At 39.0% G+C, this 21,827-nt stretch overlaps 1 protein-coding gene across 16 annotated transcripts in view; it reads right to left on the minus strand.

Moving 5' to 3' along the window:
• Nucleotides 1-466: 466 nt before the first annotated feature.
• Nucleotides 467-21,827, minus strand: part of OSBPL9 (oxysterol binding protein like 9) — a 172,244-nt gene continuing 150,883 nt past the window's right edge. For all 16 annotated transcript variants that reach the window (XM_054488137.1, XM_054488116.1, XM_063656126.1 and 13 more), the window contains 12 exons: nucleotides 16,707-16,819; nucleotides 16,169-16,287; nucleotides 11,977-12,062; nucleotides 7,545-7,716; nucleotides 6,241-6,325; nucleotides 4,865-4,975; nucleotides 4,527-4,590; nucleotides 4,273-4,413; nucleotides 2,969-3,047; nucleotides 2,241-2,332; nucleotides 1,373-1,508; nucleotides 467-1,146 (listed from right to left, as the gene is read on the minus strand). In XM_054488137.1, coding sequence (XP_054344112.1) covers nucleotides 1,072-1,146; nucleotides 1,373-1,508; nucleotides 2,241-2,332; nucleotides 2,969-3,047; nucleotides 4,273-4,413; nucleotides 4,527-4,590; nucleotides 4,865-4,975; nucleotides 6,241-6,325; nucleotides 7,545-7,716; nucleotides 11,977-12,062; nucleotides 16,169-16,287; nucleotides 16,707-16,819 — 1,273 coding nt within the window. In that variant the 3' untranslated portion in view covers nucleotides 467-1,071. The remainder of the gene's footprint in view (nucleotides 1,147-1,372; nucleotides 1,509-2,240; nucleotides 2,333-2,968; nucleotides 3,048-4,272; nucleotides 4,414-4,526; nucleotides 4,591-4,864; nucleotides 4,976-6,240; nucleotides 6,326-7,544; nucleotides 7,717-11,976; nucleotides 12,063-16,168; nucleotides 16,288-16,706; nucleotides 16,820-21,827) is intronic.

Raw genomic sequence — 21,827 nt, forward strand, 5'->3', positions numbered from 1 at the left:
TTTTTTTTTTTTTTGATGTATTTTTAAATAAAGATAGTTCTGTATTTCCCTTCAGAATGAGCCATTTGCTGCTGTGGCATTCATTTTATTATATCTATTTTTGTTCACTATGGGGTGGGGATCTATAAATAAATACTTTTCCCAAACCCTCTAAGGCAATAAAACATTTTTGGATAAATGTTGTTGGTAGGCAGCCCTACATGTGCAATATGAGTTAAGTGAAGATTCTGGGGAATTGCCTGGCAGGGGCTAAAGACAGAACATACAATCTGAGAGAGGAAAAGAATGGATCCTCCACTATTTCAAGTGTCTTTCTGAAAAGCTAGCTCTTGTATTCAAGGTTGCCAAATAATTGGCTTCCAAGTTTAACCATAAAAGATAATAAAAGATGCACATTTTTTAAAAAAAGGTTGGAAAAATTACTTTATGAAGCCTTAAGCACTAAGAATAATTAATTAAACTGTAATCCAGGATTAGATACAATTTAATAATAGTTCAATTCCAAAATAAAAGTTATTGTAGGTAAGACCATGAAATTTCCTAACACTTGATTTTAATACATTGCGCTAATTTTCTAAAACAACTCAGGGGAACCCATATTTACAGTAGGCAGAATATTTATGAAAAAATCTGGCATCAGGTATATTTATATATATGTATGCGTGTGTATATATGTGTATGTGTGCATATATGTGTGTGTGTGTATGTATCCCGAGATTATATGAACTAAGAAACAGGTTGTATATCTTAACAGCAGTACTAGAGCGCAGAGTTTCAGACTTGGATTTATAAATGCTTTCAACGTGTGGTGTTTGGAAAAGGAGAAGACATCATCTGTTTTTCAAAACCTGAAGTTTTTCTCAGGACTGAAGTCAAAATCGTAACTGCCACAGAGGGAAAAGGGAAGCTTTTCCCCTTAATTGTTCATCTGTGTCAGAAAGTCCAGTATCCCTGAGATAGGAACCACTGTAATTAGAAAGGAGTGAACAGGTTTCTCCCAAAGGAAGATTGTTTGTTGCTGAATTATGCCTACTGCCCTGATCATCAGGTGTAAACTTTGCATCTTCCAACCTAATGCTTGGCAGCACCAAGACGTTTCAGTAATGGTTCATCATAAACCCAGCATTCTCCATCTTCATGAAATAACTGTAAGACAAAGAGGAAGAATTCAGTTACATATTTGCTTTGTACTTCTGGAATATACTTACTATTTCATGTCTGCTCCCCACCCCGCCATTAGACTGAAATGAGTTTCAAGTAAGGACCAGCGATCATCTTGTTTATAAGCAGTGTTTGGCACATCACTTCTTCAACATTCACTGAAATAAATTAGGAGGAACAGCACTTAGGAGGATGGGGCAGGCAAGCTTACCCTTGTCTCCCACTGAATTTCCTTCTCCTTCCTTTCTCGGGCTTCTGCTCTTTGTCTTTCTTCAAGCCTGTGCTTTGCTTCAGTTGCTGCATCAATGTCTCTGATTTTTAAGTTGAAAGTGACATCCTTCCAAAGGCTAAAACAAAGAGATAAGAGGAGCTGGCAATGTTGAGAATGAAAGCCTGCAGCCATCCTGAATATAGTATAATACAAGTCAAATGGCTTTAAGTGCTGTAGGTCACAGACTAAATCTCCTTATGCTGGCACCAGGGCACTGGAGTAAGGAACAGAGATATGGGCTCAGAAGACTCCACTGCTAGTTGTCAAAGAAGGAAATAAGGGCTGCCTGATAATATGATAAGGTCAACAGAAGAAAAAGAATAGTGGAAGCTGAGACCTGGGATTCTACTTCTGGCTCTATGTCTAACTTACTGTGCAACTCTGGGTCAATCAGTTTACCTCTGCAGGGCTTAAGTGTCCCTTAATATATACTGTAAGTGTTAGAGGAACTGAGAAGTTCCATTTTAGAAAAACTCCCTTGGATTTAACAATATGATGGAGAAAATAGTATAAACGGAGAGAATAAGGGTCAAGAGGTAAATTACAGAGGCTTAAGGTAGTTAGTTAAGATGTGGCTTCCTCTCAAGGCCTTTATTCCCATTTCAGGAAAGAAGGTAAAAAGAAGTTAGCTGACTGAGCCGTCCATGCTCACAAAGGTGGTAGCAGTTCTGACATATGAACCCAGGCATTCAGACTTGGTCTATACTGTTATGCTCTGCCCTGCTGTCTCTCAAACCCAGCCCTGTGCCTCCGCCTAGGCAAAGTTTAAGCACTGCAGCAATAGTTCCACTTAACAATGTCGGCTTACCTGCGGGATTCATACTCGTTCTGATCTTCCAACTTCCTCACTTTCTTCTTGATTATAGGCAACTTCTTGGTATCTACAAAGACTGTATTTTCCTAGAAAACAATACAGGTGGATGGGAACTAGACCCATAAACCCCTAACCTAATGTTAGGTGCACTGTAGTGCTTTTGACATTTCAAATTCTCTAGGTCCAAAATGCAGTTCACTGGCTCCTCCTGTTAATTTCATAACATCTTTCCTCTGTTTAAGAACACTGAGTAGGCAGTAGTACAGAGTGCAAGTTCCTTGAAGGAAAGGTCTATCTTAACTCATTTTGGTATTTCTGGTGCCAGGCAGTCAGTAAATTTTATACAAAATCTTAAACTGTGTGTGTATGGAAACACACAGATTAGTGGTTCATTTTATAAACATACCCCACATACCTAACATTTACTGGGTTCTTACTATGTGCCAGGCATTGTTTTACATATATTATTCTCAAGTGTTTTGAGAGCAGACAGAAAAGTAAAAATGATTATAATTACCTATACTGCTGGGAGAAGGTCGGGGAAGGAAAGAAAAAACTTGCCTTGAAGAGATGACATACATTGGAGCTGTCCTAAAGTTCCAGCTCTAATATACTGTAGAAGGAAGTGCATTATGAAGGAAGTACTATTGAAAGAAGCCAGAAAAAGGGATAGAGTACAATCTAATGTCGCCTAAAACAAGTGGCAAAATAGAGGATCTTACCCCTGTTGCATATTTTGCATACATCACACCATTCCATTCCCCTTCAATTGAGCAAAAAGACTTCTTGTCATTTGGAGAACTGAACAGAAAAGGAAATACTTGTGTTAGTCTCAAGTTTAAATTATTCTACCAAAGAATCTGCTCAGTGTGGCCCAACTACAGAGTAGAGCACAGAAGAGCAACTGTGAAGTTTTTGATGAAAGCATCTTAACAGAACTGGACTCCCCAGGGCTAACTATAAGAATGAGGGCCTTCAACAAGACGTTTATGAACTTGAGATCCCAAGAACAGTGGGTTTGGGCAAGAATGTCCTATTCTGGGTGCAAGGACCATAATAGAGTTGGCAAATTCCCTATCCTCAAGCTGTTCACAGCCTAGTGGAGAGAGACATACCACCATTGAGATTCTAGGTGGTAAGTGCTGTGGTGAGCTTACATGGGCACTGGGGGTCAGGGAAGGCTTTGCTTAAGAATATAATGCAGGCTTTCATCCTCAGGTTGAAAGGGATCTCTGTGCCAGATGGTGTGAATACTTTCCCTGAGCAAGGATCCATTCTGCAAAAGCCATAACAGACCTCTACTTGGACACACAAGTATGGAATGTGAGAAGATAAGCAACACAGCAAAGGTCTGGTTAGGAAGGGCAAGGCATAAACAAGATTGAAAGAGGCCAGAAAAGGGAGAAATGACCAGGGCAGAGGGAGGAGAGCTGCTATCAACACCTGAAACTTTCTTTCCCACTGTCCCCTTCCCCCCAATTAAGGGTTCCAGAGGCAGAGAAAGTCATGGTGCCATCACTGTAGACTTTCCACTGACTGGCACAGTCATCTGCATCTGACCCAAGAGTATCAAATGGAAGCAAGCCAGATGCCTGCAAAATGTGATGGTTACTGTTTTTCCCCAGCAAAGGCACAGAAAAAGGGACAGCTGTGAGGACCTGGAGGCAGTGCTGCAGGGGTCACAAAGTCTGCTGTAAGGACCAGCTCATCATTCTATCTGGCAAGAATAAATTAGGGATCCATAATCTGGTTTAGCTAGGCAACCTAGGAAGGCCTCTTTTAGTTCAACATTGCAAGTCAGGTTCTTAGGAAGGAAACCTATCAATGACCTCTGACTGCTCTGAATATATGTTTTAGGTCTTCTTCTGACATGGGACTTTAGCAAAAGACATGACACATAAAATGTGAAACACGCTTACAAAGACAGAACCATTCTTTCACACTCCTAATCCAGAAGCTATAGTTCAAGACAAAAGGCAGTTATTTCAGAAAAGCATAAGAGCTCTAAGGCAGAAAAAATACCTACAAAATCTCAGCAGTAATTCTGTGCTTCTTGCCCCCATAGAAGGGTTTAGTGTGGAAGATGATATTTGCACTATAGCCTGTTTTGGAACAATTAATATTGCATTCTCCTCCTAATTCCACCCAGGGCACTGTGAGGATAGACCTGCAAAATCAAAAGTTTTTAGGTAAGGTTGACAGTTAAGAGGAAGAGGGGGAAGGGGCATGTCTCAAGAACAGCAGAGTCTACTGCAGATCAGAGGAAATGGACACACTTGCCTTCCATAGCCATTGGGGAATGTGAGAATGTAATGTTCATCATAGTCTAGACATGAGACACACCCTGTGGAGAGAAGGGACAGAATCTCTGATGAGTAGTGCCAAGTGGCCACAAGGCTTTCTTGTCGAGTTGATGGTTACTCCAGGATACTCCAAGCAATTTAGGGATAATCTATATAGTTCCCCACACTTGCTCCCACCCCCAATACCAATGCTTAGTTGCTAACAATGACATCTAGTCTAGCCATTTTCTTTTACTAGACAAGTGTCCATCACACATTAGAATGACATAAAATTCTCCTATAACATTGTAGTCCACCCAATGCCAACACACTTACCCTGTCCTATGTTGTGCACCCCAATTGACATCCCAAGGAATTTTGATTTGGTCCAGATATGAGCATTGAATTGTATCTTCTTGTTAAAACACTCAGCATAAAAGGCTGAAACTGAATAGAAATTTTCAATTAGTAGATTATACATACCTACAGCCACCTCTCCAAAATCACATAACCTGGGGAATTAATTGGCTTCATGGAGAAATCCTTTATCCTTCAAACAGCCTCCAATTAGGCCAGGAGGTACCTACCTGCCTTTTATACCCTTTTCCCCAATGCAAGCATTCATTCAGAGCCACGTGGGCAGGATCATCCCTGAAATGATGCTGTGGCCAACCCAGGAAGCTTAAAACCAAAAGGGCTATCTGTTCTGGTCTGCAAGTATGCCCACGCTCCAGCCCCAACCTAGGCCCAGCCAGTGTTTCCAGTTTTAATACTGCACTAAACAAACAAGATGTTGAGGGTATGTACAGTTGACCCTCCATATCCATGGGTTTTGTACCCACAGGTTCAGCCAACTGTGGATCTAAAATATACAGAGGCTGGGCTCAGTGGCTAACGCCTGCAATCCCAGTACTTTGGGAGGCCAAGATGGGAGGATCACTTGAGGCCACGAATTTGAGACCAGCCTGGGCAACATAGTGATACACTGACTCTAAAAAAAAAAAATAAGAAAATTAGTTGGGTGTGGTGGCACATGTCCATAGTTCCAGCTAACTGGGAGGCTGAGGAGGGAGGATCATTTGAGCCCAGGAGGCTGCAGTGAGCTATGATGGTGCCACTGCACTCTACCCCGGGGGACAGAGCAGGACCCTGTCTCAAAAGAAAAAATATATATAAAATAAAAATAATACGAATAAAATAAATAGTGAAACAACTATTTACATAGCATTTACATTGTATTAGGTATTATAAGTAATCTAGAGATGACTCAAGTATACAGGAAGGTGTGCATAGGTTATATGAATATAAAAGACACCATTTTATGTAAGAGACTTCAGCATCCTCGGTTTTGGTATCTGCAGTATGCCAGGAATATACTGTGTAGAAACTACGTATCACTTATATAAACTGTCTCACAGTTGCTGAGGTCTCTACAGCACAAATTACTATATATAAGATGACTCTGGAAGCATTAAAAGTTGGTTTCCTAAATCCCTTCTTTTTATACACACTTAATTTGTGAAGCTAAGAGTCTGGAGCTTACAAAAGGAAAAGATATGAGGAACCAATCAACTTGAGTTTCCACTTCAGGGAATAAGAAACACACAGCTAGTCACACAACTGACAGTAACCTCAGCTATGGAGCTTTTAATGACCCTCTTTAGACAGAATAGTTTTGAGAGCAAAGGTTGCAGAGGAGCTCTGTAACTTACTGGGTGGATGATGGGAAACCTGCTCAGCCACAAATGTTACACTGTTTTTGGAAACCCAGGGAACTGGTCCTTCTGAAACTAATTCCTGCAAGCAAATATAACATAATTTTCTTTTGATGAGAAAACACAAATGACATTTCAGAGAATCTGATAATTGGGGTCTCTGCTCGCTCTACACACACCAAGCACTATATATATATATTTCTACTGTAGAACTTAATTACAATATTTTAATTGCTTTGTGTCAGTCTCCCTGACTAGACTAAGACATTCTTAAAGGCAAGGATTGTGTGCCTCACTCAGGGCTGACAAGAGTAGGCACTTATCAATGTCTGCCAAATGAATAAGAACAGACACATACTTGTCTGTCTTCAGTATGGACTATATGTAATGTGTCACTTGGAGAGGGAAATATATGGAGAATCATGTTTACTGACAGATTATTATGTGTCAGGTGCTGTGGGCTATGGTTTTGTTTTTTTCACTTCTTAAAGCCTTTTTACATGCATTTGAGTCTTCCTTGCTGGTCACTTTCTTCAACCACTAAATTTGTTGGAGCCTCAGAGCCAGTTCTGGGTTACCTACTCTTCTGTAGCTATGCTGTCTTCCTAAATAATTTTATCCAATCCTAGAGCTTTAAAATGTCATCTAAATACACTATAATCTTTGAAAGCCCCATCTCCATCTCAGACTTCTCCCTAAACTCCACACTCTTAAATTCCATCTCCCTACTTGACAGCTTCACAGACCTCTAAAACTTTATATTTTATATTAGCTTTTGATTTTTCCCTCCCCAAATCCAATCTTTTCCTTATCAGTAAATGACACTGCCACTGCTTAAGTCCACATGCAAGGATTCATCTCTGACGTCTCCTTTCCCTTACCTCCCCCAATCCATCAATCAGTTCTACCTCCAAAATAAAGCTTGAATCACCATGTCTCTCTTGGAATAATGTCAAAGCCTCCACAATGGTCTCCATGCTTCTATATTTGCCCCTTCTCAACTTATTTTTCACAAAATCATTCTAATGATCTTCTCAAAACAAAAATGAGATCCTGAAAAGCCATAAAATTATATTATGGTCTACAAGACCTTGCAAGGTCTGATTTCTATATCCCACCCTCATCTCATCCTCCTCTTTTTCCTCCTCCTCACTACATTCAAACTATGCTGCTCTAACAATTTCTTCTATGGGTGGTGACCATCTTTTGATCATTGCTTTCATCATCATTATCTGCCCCTAAATAAAATCTTGAATCAGTATACAATTAAGATAATTTAAAAACGTCAACGCAGAACTCACTGTGTTCTCTTCAGTATCATTTGGTAACGTCCAATGACACTGAAAAATCTCGCCCAAAATGGGATTGTATGGCTTTTTGGCAACTGATCCTTTCCTTCCCGCATGAAAGGCTGAGAGGTACCATTTCACAACCTGAACCATTCGATCCTTGGGATCCTTCTGGTCACTAATGCTGCAAGGGAGAAAGACAAAATTTAACGTCCTGCTTTCTGGTAGAAGACAAGATGATGCAACAACCCCCAGCATGGTCCACCTAAGTCAGGCTGAGAGGACTGAGGACCTAGGACCAGGAGTTAGCTACAGTTTCGTTTTAAAATTGAGGTATAATATATATAATTAAATGCATTGGTCTTAGTGGTTTTTTTTTCTTTTTTTTAAAATTTCAACAGGTTTTTGGGGAACAGGTGGTGTGTTTGGTTACATGGATAACTTCTTTAGTGGTGATTTCTGAGATTTTGGTGCACCCATCACCTGAGCAGTGTACACTATATCCAATGTGTAGTCTTTTATCCTTCACAACCCTCCCACCCTTCCCCTTGAAGCCCCAAAGTCCACTGTATCATTCTTTTTTTTTTGAGACGGAGTCTCGCTCTGTCACCCAGGCTGGAGTGCAGTGGCATGATCTCGGCTCACTGTAACCTCACCTCCCAGATTCAAGCAATTCTCTGCCTCAGCCTCCTGAGTAGCTGGGATTACAGGTGCTCGCCACCAGCTTGGTTTTTCATTCCTGAGTTTCTTCACTTAGAATAATGGTTTCCAACTCCATCTAGGTTGCTGTGAATGCCATTATTTCGTTCCTTTTTATGGCTGAGTAGCATTCCACAGTATATATATGCCACATTTTATTTGCTTGTTGATTGATGGGCATTTGGGCTAGTTCCATTTTTGCAATTGCAAATTGTGCTGCTATAAACATGTGTGCATGTGTCTTTTTCACATAATGACTTCTTTTCCTCTGAGTAAATACCCAGGAGTGGGACCGCTGAATCAAATGGTGGATCTACTTTCAGTTCTTTAAGGCATCTCTATTCTGTTTTCCATAGTGGTTGTACTAGTTTACATTCCCACCAGCAGTGTAAAAGTGTTCCCTTTTCACCACATCCACATCAACATGTATTTTTTTTTATTTTTTGAATATGGCCATTCTTGCAGAAGGTGGTATTGCATTGTGGCTTTAATTTGCATTTCCCTGATAATTAGTGATGTTGAGCATTTTTTCATGTTTGTTGGCCATTTGTTTTTTTTTTTTTCTTTTTGAGATGGAGTCTCGCTCTGTTGCCCAGGCTGGAGTGCAGTGGAGTGATCTCAGCTCACTGCAAGCTCCACCTCCCGGGTTCACGCCATTCTCCTGCCTCAGCCTCCCTAGTAGCTGGGACTACAGGCGCCCGCCACCATGCGTGGCTAATTTTTTTGTATTTTTAGTAGAGATGGGGTTTCACTGTGTTAGCCAGGATGGTCTCAATCTCCTGACCTCGTGATCCACCTGCCTTGGCCTCCCAAAGTGCTGGGATTACAGGTGTAAGCCACTGCACCCGGCCAACCATTTATTTTATTATTATTATCTTCTTTTGATAATTGTCTATTCATGTCCTTAGCCCACTTTTGATGGGATTATTTGTTTTTGTTTTGTTTTGTTTTTTCTTGCTGATCTGTTTGAGTTCCTTGTAGATTCTGGATATTAGTCCTTTGCTGGATGCATAGTTTGCGAATATTTTCTCTTACTCTCTCGGTTGTCTGTTTACTCTGTTATTTCTTTTGCTGTGCAGAAACTTTTTAATTTGACTAAGTTCCATCTATTTATCTTTGTTGCATTCACTTTTGGATTATTGGTCATAAAATCTTTGCCTAGGCCAACGTCCAGAAGTTTTTCCAATGTTATCTTCCAGAATTTTTATGGTTTTAGGTCTTAGATTTAAGTCTCCGACATATGTTGAGTTGATTTTTGTATAAGGTGAGTGATGTGGATCCAATTTCATTCTTCTACATGTGGCTTGCCAGTTATATCCCAGCACCATTTGTTGAGAAGGGTGTCCTTTTCCAACTTTATGTTTTTGTTTGCTTTGTCAAAGATCAGTTGGCTGTATTTGGCTTTATTTCTGGGTTCTCTATTCTGTTCCATTGGCCTATGTGCCTTGGTCTTAGTGTTTTGCTTGAGGATTTGACAAACGTATATATCTAATTAATCATCACTTAATCAAAAAACAGAATATTTCCATTAATCCAGAAAGTTTCCATATCTCCCTTTCCAAACAATTGCCACATCTTACTTACCCTGAAGCAAACACTGCTTCTGGTTTCTAGTATCATAGATTAAGTCCATGTAAGTGCATTGCTTAATTGCCAAATAATTAGAGATTTTCTGTATATTATCAATTACTAATTTAATTCATGGGTGTAGAATATACACCCTGTATGATTCCAATTATTTTAAATTTATTAAGACTTCCCTGTATATGTTCTATCTTGATAAACATTTCACATGCGCCTGGAAAAGACTCTGTATTATACAATTGTTGGGTAGTGTTTAGAAAGGCCAAATGGGTCAAGTTGATTTGATAATGCTGTTTAAATCTTCTATAGCCTTCCTGATTTTTTTGGGGGGCGGGGAGGTGGTGAAGGCAGAGGCTACTTGCTTCATGAGACCCTGATGGATGAATTTGTGGACTTGGCTGTTTCTCTTTTTAGTCAATTTTTGTTGCTGCATGTATTTTGAAGCTGTGTTATTAGGTACATACATATTTAGGAGTATTATTTATTCTTGATAAATAGATGCTTTTATCATTACAAAATATTCCTATTTGTCTCTAATAATATTTCTTGTCTTAAAAGTCTCCTTTGATACTTATACAGATACACCAGTTTTGCTATGCTTAGTGTTTTGCATAGTATATCATTTTCCATCCTTTTACTTTTAACCAGTGTCTTTAAAGTTTCTCTCTTGAAAATATCATATAGATAATAAATCCTGCTTTTTAAATCCAGTCTGACATTAAATGGAGTGGTAACTGTTGATATAGTTGGGATTAACTCTACCATCTTGATAGGTTTTCTACATGTCCCCTTTGTTCCTTGTTCATGCCATTATTTCTCCTTTTCTCCTTTCTTAGAATTAATGGAGCATTTGTATGATTCCACTTAATCTTATCTACTGGCTTTTGAACTGTACTTTTATTTTTTTTAAGACAGGGTCTTGCTCTGTCACCCAAGCTGCAGTGGTGTGATTATAGCTCACAGTCCCAGCCTCAAATTGCTGGGACTGCATGACTCTCCTGCCTTAGCCTCCCAAGTAGCTGGAACTACAGGTGCACACCACCATGCCTGGCTTATTATTATTATTAAAAAATTTTTTTTGGTAGGGACAGGGTTGTGCTATGTTGCCCTGGCTGGTCTCAAACTCCTGGCTTCAAGCTATGCTTCTACTTTAGCCTCCCAAAGTGCTGGGATTACAGGCATGAGCCACTGTACCTGGCCTGTAAATAGTTCTGGGGGCCTCAAAGTTTAAATTCTCACACATAAAAACTACCCTTAAATCTCAAATCTATACCCAATGAACAACTGGTATGTTCCATTTTTGCTTACACATGTTACTAATAAATGCTTAAATTTTACTTCTTAAATTATCTGTTAATTTAAACACTGCCATATTTATTTAAATTTCTGCCTTTGGGGAATTGGTTATTCTTTTAAATCTTCATCAAGAAAAAAATATATATATATTTATCAATGTCAGCCAATGTATCCACCCAGCAAGAAACTTCAGTGATATGTATCTAGCTTCAGTAAACCACAGTCCGAGACTAAGGAATGCAGAGAAGACGAACTAACAACATTCCCCATTACAAAAAAATTTCCTGCTACCAGCGAAAGGCAATGTGAACTCACCTCCTTGTAAATCAATTTCACCTTTACATTACTTCTATCTCATACATATACACATATATAATATTGCGAGCTTTATATTTAAAATTTATAAATCATCTATAATTTGGATAATATATTGTAAGCTCAAGGGCAGACACTGACTTTTCCTTTCTCCAACTTGTAAGAAAGTGCCTAGCAAACAACAGGTGCTTTAGAAAGGTTTGCTGAACTCAGAAAATTAAGCTTCATTAGAATATAGTAGAAATAATTTGACAGTGATTGCCAGTGCCTGGATTAAATAAACTTATACCATTGGCCTTGTGAATATTGGCTACCTAATAATGGGCTCTTGAGAATTTTTTAAAGTGTTAAACTTGGTTGCCTAACAACATCACCACCATATAACTTAAGCAAACAGATAGGCATCCAGTGTAAACACATTATTCAATACCACAGAATACCCAGAAATGTTTGAAAGGTGACAAGGAATCCATCTATCCTGCAAAAAAAAGGCAGAAAGCTGCTGAGTAACATCTGCAAACGTTGGAAACTACCATGTTCAGTCAAATACCTCACAAACAGGTCCGGATGTGCAAAAAAGTCTGCATACATTTCTAAAAGAGATCTTCTTTCAAGAATAAACGTTGGAAGAACTACCTGAAAAACATACACATTCGACCCTTGAAGATCAAATTTCTCTTCAGATAAACAGATTAAAAAAAAAAAAAGGAAACAAAACAAAACACCACCTCATTCAAATCATGGTAACATCCACCACATATTGCCCAGGCATGCTCCAAAAACTAATTCTCAACCTGTCAGATTCAGAAATGACCATTAACCTGCCTAGCAGATCAAAAACAGAGAAGGAGTTTTGAATGTTCAAATGTCACTTCCTCTGTGCAACTTCCTTTTTCTCCCTAAGTATAGTAACAACAACAAACTACTCAACAAACTCACTCAGAGGGATCCTTTGATGCCTCCTATCTGCTGGACATTACATATACATTATTTTATTATTTGTATATTACATACATATTATCTTACAATAGCCCTATGATGAAGAAATTATTACAGTGAAGAAATATGAAGCTCAGAAAGGGTGAGAAATTTTCTCATTGTCCCACTACTAATGTGGAATTCAAACTGGATCTGAGTTTGGGGCATGTGTGCACTTTCCTCTCTACTGCTGCTGCTCTACCATCATTAGACAAGTGTATAGGAAATACATGATGAGCACCTACAATCCAAGAATTAAGTTTTATTCACACTCGCGCTTTCACTACTATTTACACAGTAAGAAACTTTTAAATGAGCAATTAAAGGAATAAACAAAAAGAAGAGAATACAGACTGGGAACCAACAAACTGGAATACGGCAAGACATGAGAAAGATGAGGATTCACCAATAAAAAAAAGAGAAGAATTTCATTAGAGAATGGGAACGGAAGAAGAGTTTTTGAAATGAGTATCAGATTATCAATTATTCATTATGAAGTAGAACACCCCAGAGTAAGCAAAAATTTCTTAACGTTTAGTAATAACTACATATCCACTATATTCAAGGTCCTGTGTTAAAAGCTATGGTGGAGGCTGGGCATAGTCGCTTGCGCCTATAATCCCAGCACTTTGGGAGGCTGAGGTGGGTGGATCACCTGAGGTCAGGAGTTCGAGACCAGCCTGGCCAACATAGTGAAACCCCGTCTCTACTAAAAATACAAAAATTACCTGAGTGTGGTGGCGCACACTCGTAGTCCCAGCTACTCAGGAGGCTGAGGCAGGAGAATCGCTTGAACCCAGGAGGCAGAGGTTGCCGTGAGCCAAGATTGCACTACTATACTCCAGCCTGGGCGACAGAGCAAGACTCCGTCTCTAAATAAATAAATAAATAAATAAACGCAAGCAAGCTATGGTGGAGACAAAGGTAAGTATGAGAGAATAACAAGAGCACTTAAACTGTAGGTGGAAAATGACAAACATCATACAAGAAATGCTCTAAGCACCTTGGAAGTTCGGTTCAAGGAAAGATCATGTTCTGTTTGGGGGACCAGAATGAGGGCAGAGCTGGGAAACAATTTATTGAGGTGGCACTAGAGAAAAGCCTTAAAGAAGAGTAAGGCTGTGATAAAAGAATAAGAAATGGAGATGGGAGAAAGAAAAAAAGACAAGGAAAGGATAGGAAGAGGGGTGTGACAGGGATTAATAAGTGAACCAGTGTGGCTGGACATATAATGAAAATATAAAGTGGGCTGATGAACACAAGCTTGGAAAGGGACATAAGACTGTAACACTTAGAATCTCTATTATCAGACTCTCAGCATTTAAATTTTAGGTAAACATTTTTCTTCCACAGAACACGTAAATTTATAATCCAAATAGGGTTAGATTAGCAGGTAAGCTTATATACTGACTTGGTACAACTTCTTACCACTTTAGATAACGCAGAATTATAAACCACCGAGTAAAAATGCTGAAGAAGAAAACACGGGTAAATACCTTTAATGTATAAACAGCTCTTACAACTCAAGATGGAGATCACTACTCCAGCAGATAAATGGACAAAGGAACTGAACAGCCAAAAAACATTTTTAAAAAGTTTAATTTCACATGTAATTGGAAAAAAAGTATATTTTTTTCTTCTACTTAGGATTTTTCTGAGAACTCTTATTTAACAGATTTTCTTCAATGTTTGTAGTGCTATACTGACACATGCTATTAAGTCAAACTGCTGTAACAGTGATGAAGAGAGCTGGGTTTAGTTGTCTTCAACCTGGGTTCAAGCGCTTGTTTAGCCTCTTAGCTGTGAAGAGGCCCTGAAAAATTAACTCAATTTCTCTAAGTACCTGAAAAGGAAGATAATTACATGCCCTGCTTATATGTTAGGGTTGTTTTATTTTAAAGACTGAGTGAGGTTAAATGGGATGTGACTGTGTAGTATTTTTAAAAACTACAAAGTATTTGGAAAACAAACTCTTTTTGGAAAGTATCTGAAGTGAGAAAACATTCTTATAAAAGACACAAATTTAAGGCATTATTGTAATAATACTTTGGAATGCATAAAAGGAACCAAGATTTCAGAATCTGTTGGCAATCACAGCCATTTGTGCCAATAAAAATTTCAAAAATGACTTATTTTAAACATATTCAGTAAAAAATAATTATTATGATAATATCATTTATAATATAACAAGCTTTTAGCAGCTATGGACTCAAATATGGTTTATTCGGCAGAGAAAATTATGTGAGGCAAGAATTACAAACTTGATTGTAGCAAACACATCTGGTTGCCTCTCCACATCCACGCTTCACCCCCAAGAACTGTGATTCAGTTCAGGTTCAGCTGTGGGCTGCCATGGCCTTCTCTCCCACGTCTCAAGGGGTGAATGTGGATTCATTTAAACCAATCATTTAACCTCCCCCTTGCCAGTGGCAGGTTTAGGCACAAGCATATGCCTGATTCTGGCCAGTGAGATTCAACGGGAAGCCTAATGAGCCACTTCTGGAAAAGAATGTCCTTCCTAACAACAAGAACAACAACAACAAAGCCAGCAGCTGTGCAATCTAATGATTACTGAAGCAATTCTGGGGACGAACTCCTGCAAATGTTCTCCTACCTAGAACATTCCTGGTAAGTGTGTTGGGCTCCACAAATAAATGTTGTCCTTGTGTTTCTGTTCTCACTTAGATTAGAGGTAAAAGGTTTTATTACAGACACTTATTTGAAGGTATTATGAATTGGTCTTTTTCTTAATGGCCCTCTAAATCCAAAACAAAAAGGAGTTCACTACTGACAAAGACTGTAACACTGGAGTTGATTTTGCCCTAACAAAAGTGAGAATCCTAAATTTAATCAACTCCCCAAAGCTCGGCAGAATAATAATCAATATGAAAGTTACTACAGTTCAAGCCTTCAAGACAAAGGCAGTAGTGGAAAGATTACAGGTTTTTAAATCATGGAGCAGATTAGAATCTCAGTCTGCCACTTAATATGACTTAACACGACTCAGCCATATTACTTAACTTCTGAGTTTTAGTTTCCTGATGAAATGAAGTTAATAACACCTACTCTATGGTACTGTGGTGAGAATTAAGTGAAAGGAGGAGGTTTCTAGCACAGTGGCAGGAATATACAAAGGCACCCATATACCAGTCTCCTAATTCAAGTGCGCATTCTGTTGAGAGCTCCAAGTTTAAATTCAAATTCAAATCCAGACTATGGTAATTTTGCATGACTCAATATGTGTCATTTTGCGTGCCTGTAATCCCAGCTACCAAGGAGGCTGAGGCAGGAGAATCACTTGAACCTGGGAGACACAGGTCACAAATATGTCACAATTTTACATTTACTACCTCTTCCAATCCTTACAACAACTCTCTGAAACAGGTTACTATGTGTCCAATTTGCATAGAGAACCCTGAAGTCCACAGAGGAAGAAACAGAAGAAGAAACTCACTGAAGCCCGTGCGTGGTTTGCTAATATTAGAGGTAGGACGAAAACACAGATCGTCTGACCCTAAGATTAGAACTCTACCAAATCTTAATCCATACAACTCATACACACTGTTCTCTATGAAATTATCCTAGCTTGACTTATTTCATCATTTATAAAATTTTGTTTACTTAATTACATCTATATTAAATAACAAAAAGACACAGGTATAAAAAGAAATTATGTCATTTTACTACATTTGCAGGCACACTCACCACGCAATCACTGAGAATCCACACATACCCATACAGACTTACAGCAAATTTGGTCTTACCTTAGTAAGATCCATTCCAAGTCTAACCTGTGACAAGAGATGCATGATAACGCTCTTGTGCTCCTCCACAGACCCTGCCTCCGCATCATCATCTCTGTCATCATGTGAATCGAAAAGGTCTAAAATAAAGCAGATCTTATTAGAATGGTGCTAAACTGGGCCAATCTGTGCTGATACTAGAATTACAATTTTTTTTTGTTTGTTTGAGATGGAGTCTCATTCGGTCGCCCAGGCTGGAGTGCAATGGCACGATCTTGGCTCACTGCAAACCTCCGTCTCCCAGGTTCAAGCGATTCTCCTGACTCAGCCTCCTTGGTAGCTGGGATTACAGGCACGCACCACCACGCCCAGCTAATTTTTTGTATTTTTTTAGTAGAGATGGGGTTTCACCATGTTGGTCAGGCTGGTCTTGAACTCCGGACCTCAAGTGATCTGCCCACCTCGGTCTCCCAAAGTGCTGGGATTATGGCGTGAGCCACAGCGCCTGGCCACAAATATTTTTTAAGAAAAAAAAGTTAAATTATCAAAGGTCACTCACCAGCATCACTTGTTCCATTGGACATGGAAGAATTAAGTGATTCTGTGGTATCTGGTCGTTTTAGACTATTTCCCGAGCTGCTGTGTGTCAGGACTGAGGCAGATCCAGAAGAACTATAAAAACATTAATTACCTTATTTAAGCTAAAGAAAGCAATTTAGAATCATAGTAAGCTAGACTTGTACAGTTAGCTGGTTACATGCATGCATATATACGCTTTAGAATTCTCTTGATGACAAGGTCTCTTGTCTTATCCTTTATGCATAGGATGTGCTCAACAAAGCCATGTTGATAGTCAAGACCTAGAAGTCATCAAAAATTAGTGAGATCTTTGCCTCTGCATTTAAGTTTAAAACTAGAGTTCCTTTTCTGATTTTGTTACTGGATATAAACCTAAATATGTCACAATTCTTGGCAACAATTCCAGAAACTCAAAAACGGCAAGTCTCAGAAACATGTCTTGTCTTTATGTTTGAGATCCTTTGATAAAAGCCCACACTGGTATTAACACTCTTCCTAACTGTACTTGAAATTATAAAATAAAAAAACATCTTATTTATGCAAGTAAATTTATGCTAACTGGCTTTTATAAGCCAGTTAACAGGTCTAAAGAAAGATTATTCTATTATTAACAGATTATCATACCTGTGATCATATTTTACCCACTGAAGTGTGTGTATGTGTGTGTGTGTGTGCACACGCGCACGTATATTCATATTTTTCTTAAGAGACAAGGTGTCCCTATGTTGCCCAGGATGGACTCGAACTCCTGGCCTCAAGTGATCCTCCCACCTCAGCCACCCAAGTCACTGGGTTTACAGGTGTGAGCCACCACACCCAGTTGGTATTTGTATATAAATAAAGGAAAAATCAAAAAGGCACACAATTTACTTATTAAATGTAAAAATTGAAATCAAATTTCTCACATTGTAGATATTTATAAAACAGTACACATATAACAGTCTTATTACAACTCTACACATGCGAAAACATATTATGTATTCTAATCTAATCATAATTTGCCCTTCTTACCTTGATTTTTTAAAATTAATAAACTTTATTTTTAGAGCAGTTTTAGGTTCATGGCAAAACTGAACAGAAAATATAGACAGCATGCATATATTCCCTGTCTCTACACCTGCAAACCTCCCTCACGATCAACACCCCATACCAGAGAGGTATATTTCTTACAACCAATGAGCCTACACTGACACATCATTATCACTCAAAGTCTACAGTTTATATTAGGGTTCACTCTTGGAGTTGCCTGTTCTATCGGTTTTGATAAATATATGACAACATGTATCTACCATTGTATCATACAGAATAGTTTCACTGCTGTAAAAATCCTCTAGGCTCTGCCTGTATTAGAACACTAGAATATTAGGATATTCTAAAATTAGAATATATTATGTATTCTAGTTTGCCCTGGTTACTTACCTATTTTTCAAAATTCCTTGAGTAACTAAGTATTACTTCTTTGATTATTTAGTAGTATATATCACAAGGTACTATAACTAATGTCCACCTCACCAGTTTTGAGAGGCAATGGAAAATATGTCTAAAAGATGTAGGTAAGAGAAATCAAATGATCATTAAATGACAGAACTGGGGCCAGGCATGGTGGCTCACGCCTGTAATTCCAACACTTTGGGAGGCCAAGGCGGGAGGATCACTTGAGCCCAGGAGTTTGAGTCTAGCCTAGGTAACATGGTGAGACCCCATCTCTACGAAAAATAAAAAATTAGTCTGGGCATGGTGGCTCAGGCTTGTAATCCCAGCACTTTGAAAAGCCAAGGTGGGCAGATCACTTGAGGTGAGGAATTCAAGACCAGCCTGGTTAACACGGTGAAGCCCCATCTCTACTAAAAATACAAAAAATTAGCTGAGCGTGTTGGCATGCGCCTGTAGTCCCAGCTACTTTGGAGACTGAGACATGAAAATCGTTTGAACCTGGGAGGTGGAGGTTGCAATGAGCCGAGATCGCACCTCTGCACTCCAGCTCCAGTTTGGGCGACAGAGTGAGATTCTGCCTCAAAAAAAAAAAAAAAAAAAAAATTAGCTGGGCATGGTGGTGTGTGCCTGTGGTTCCAGCTACTGGGGAGGCTGAGGTGGGAGGATCACTTGAGCCCATGAGGTTCAGGCTATAGTAAGCTGTGTTCATGCCACTGCACTCTAGCCTGAGTGATAGAGTGAGACCCTCTGTCTCAAAAAAAAAAAAAAAAAAAAAAAAGCATGAAAGTTACCTTTAAAATGCTTTGTGCCTCTGTGATGTATCTCAAAATAGAGTCAATCTTTTCAATCAATTGACCTAAAAACCCCAAATCCTATATGAATCTTATTTTAGATGTGATTTCAAAGGTCCTATTTATGCTGTGTTTTTTCTCCTTACCCATGGTTAGAAACCATGTCTGAGCCAAGTGAAATACTCAGTAAGACTGTAAATTGAAAAAAAATGGGATAAATTTTCAGCCATTTCATAATTTACCTTGTTCAGAACAAATGATATAAAGAAAACAGTTAAAAACAACATCTATGTATACAGGAAAGTTTTATCTGCAATGGGCTAAGTTGTCTAGAATTTAGGCATAAAATCATCAAGTATGCAAAAACAATTTAAAGCTAAGAATTATAATAACAATTTATTGAGTACCCTGTATGCACCATACATGGTATGTCTATATCTACATTACAACCCTAAGGTAAACACAATGACGCTCATAATACATAGATGCTCAGAGGTTCAGTGACTGGCCTGAAGTCATACAGCTGGTGAGTAGTGGAGCCATTTCAAACACGTCTGGCTCCAAAGTACAAGTTCTTTCCAACATGTACTTTTATCTAATTTATAAATGTGTAAACTACAGTGCTCAGTAACATAGTAGTTACACAGAAGCTATCATTAGTATAGGTCTTTAGAAAAAGAACAGTGAAAGGACTTAAGCTTTCAAGTTCTCTTCCTTCAGAAAGAGAAAAACAAAAAATAGTAAAAAGAAATTTGACCTGTTAGAAAATCAGCAGTAGCAGCTGATGACCAGCAGGTGTCACAAGCTCAAATACCTACAGATGCCAGGCAGAGAATATGTGGATAGGACCAAGACATAACATATATATGGAACTGGGGAGCCAGCATACCCAACCTGAAAGGATCTAAAGCCTTGTTAAAACAAAACAAAAAACAAGTCAACAGAACACTGTGCTGCCCAAATAAAACATCTGCAGTCCTTACTGGTTTGGGCTTCTAGATTATACAAACAAGGAAGAGTGAAATTGAGGGAGAAAAGGAACACAGAGTGGGTTAGTTGGACATAAAAACTTAACTCTGGACCCTTTCAAAGAGATATTCATGAACTGTGTGTTTATTATAGGACAGGGTACTGGGACAGCATAGAAGGAACCTTAACAACAGGAGTAGAAGAAGCCCTTGAGCCTGTGCATGACGTTGTAGACCTGCCTATTACAGGTACAACAGGTGTTTTAAATGTTTCGATTTCATAGAAATTTTGAGAGAATCCCTTAAACTGGGGCCAGAGAGTGTCTATCAGTGATGTTACCAAGAGCTAACCACATAATATCAAGCTTTTACTGAATACAGTCATATGCTTTTAAAGGATGGATAGATGAGTGATTTACTAGCAAGTGACATTCAATTGCACTTTGTTTAGAACAACAGCTAATGTATTGTCTTTAGGCCAGGTGCAGTGGCTCATGCCTGTGATCTCAGCACTTCGGGAGGCCGAGGCGGGCGGACAGCCTGAGGTCAGGAGTTCGACACCAGCCTGGCCAACATGGCAAAATGCCGCCTCTACTGAAAGTACAAAAATTAGCTGGCCATGGTGATGGGCACCTGTAATCCCAGCTATTCAGGAGGCAGAGGCAGGAGAATCACTTGAACCCAGGAGGTGGAGGTTGCAGTGAGCCGAGACTGCGCCACTGCACTCCAGCCTGGGCAACAAGAGTGAAACTCCGTCTCAAAAAAAGGCTGGGCGTGGTGGCTCGTGCCTGTAATCCCAGCACTTTGGGAGGCAGAGGCAGGCCGATCATGAGGTCAGGAGATCGAGACTATCCTGGCTAACATGGTGAAACCCCGTCTCTACTAAAAATACAAAAAATTAGCCGGGTGTGGTGGCGGGTGCCTGTAGTCCCAGCTACTCGCGAGGCTGAGGCAGGAGAATGGCGTGAACCCGGGAGGCAGAGCTTGCAGTGAGCCAAGATGGCGCCACTGCACTCCAGCCTGGGCGACAGAGACTCTGTCTCAAAAAAAAAAAAAAAAAAGATGGTCTTTAATTCTCTTTTAAATAAAATAATGATTGAACCCTTCAAAAATTAATAATAACCTTTCATTTTGGAATTTTCTTCCAAATGCTTATTTTCTTTTAACCCCATTATTATAAAAACTTTTTTTCCAAAATTAAATTTCTATTGGCAAACTGCTAACAATGGTTTCTCAATAGTTTATGTTTTAACATTCAAAATGAAGAAAAGAAACCAATATGCTAAACTAAGCCCTTTCTGCTACATTGGCCTTCTTTAGTTGTAGATTTAAACCTCCCTTCCACGTCTTAACTATATATATTCACCTAGACCACATATATTTCACTTTTTCCCACATTCAACAGCCGAATTGATCGTAAGACAAAAAATTTGATGAAGCAATACAGTCATTTTTCATATACGTGCTAACATTTTGAGCAGTTATGATACAGTCATAATACAAATACTGTATTTCTCAATTCATGTGCATACTTAAGAAAGCTAGAGTCTTAACGCAACATTTCTTATTTAAAGAAACCAGCATTCAAGGTCTAAGGACTGGCTGAAGGTAACTGGCTTGCAAATTCACATTTAATTATTTCCAAATTTGTACTGTCTTAAAAAGCAAAAACCCTAGCTATAGTAACAGTACTAACCCCTGAGAAAGCAGAATTAGAAGTAATTCCCAACAAAAACTCAGCTAACTATTAATACATCTACAACAAACACAAGTAAAATGAAAGTAAATCAGTAATTCTACTTCTTTCTTTTTTTTTTAAGACAGAGTCTCACTCTTGTCACCCAGGCTGGAGTGCAGCAGCCCAATCTCAGCTCACTGCAACCTACACCTCCTGGGTTCAAGAGATTC

The sequence above is a fragment of the Pongo pygmaeus genome, chromosome 1 (assembly GCF_028885625.2).
Source record: "Pongo pygmaeus isolate AG05252 chromosome 1, NHGRI_mPonPyg2-v2.0_pri, whole genome shotgun sequence".
Lineage (NCBI taxonomy): Eukaryota > Metazoa > Chordata > Mammalia > Primates > Hominidae > Pongo > Pongo pygmaeus.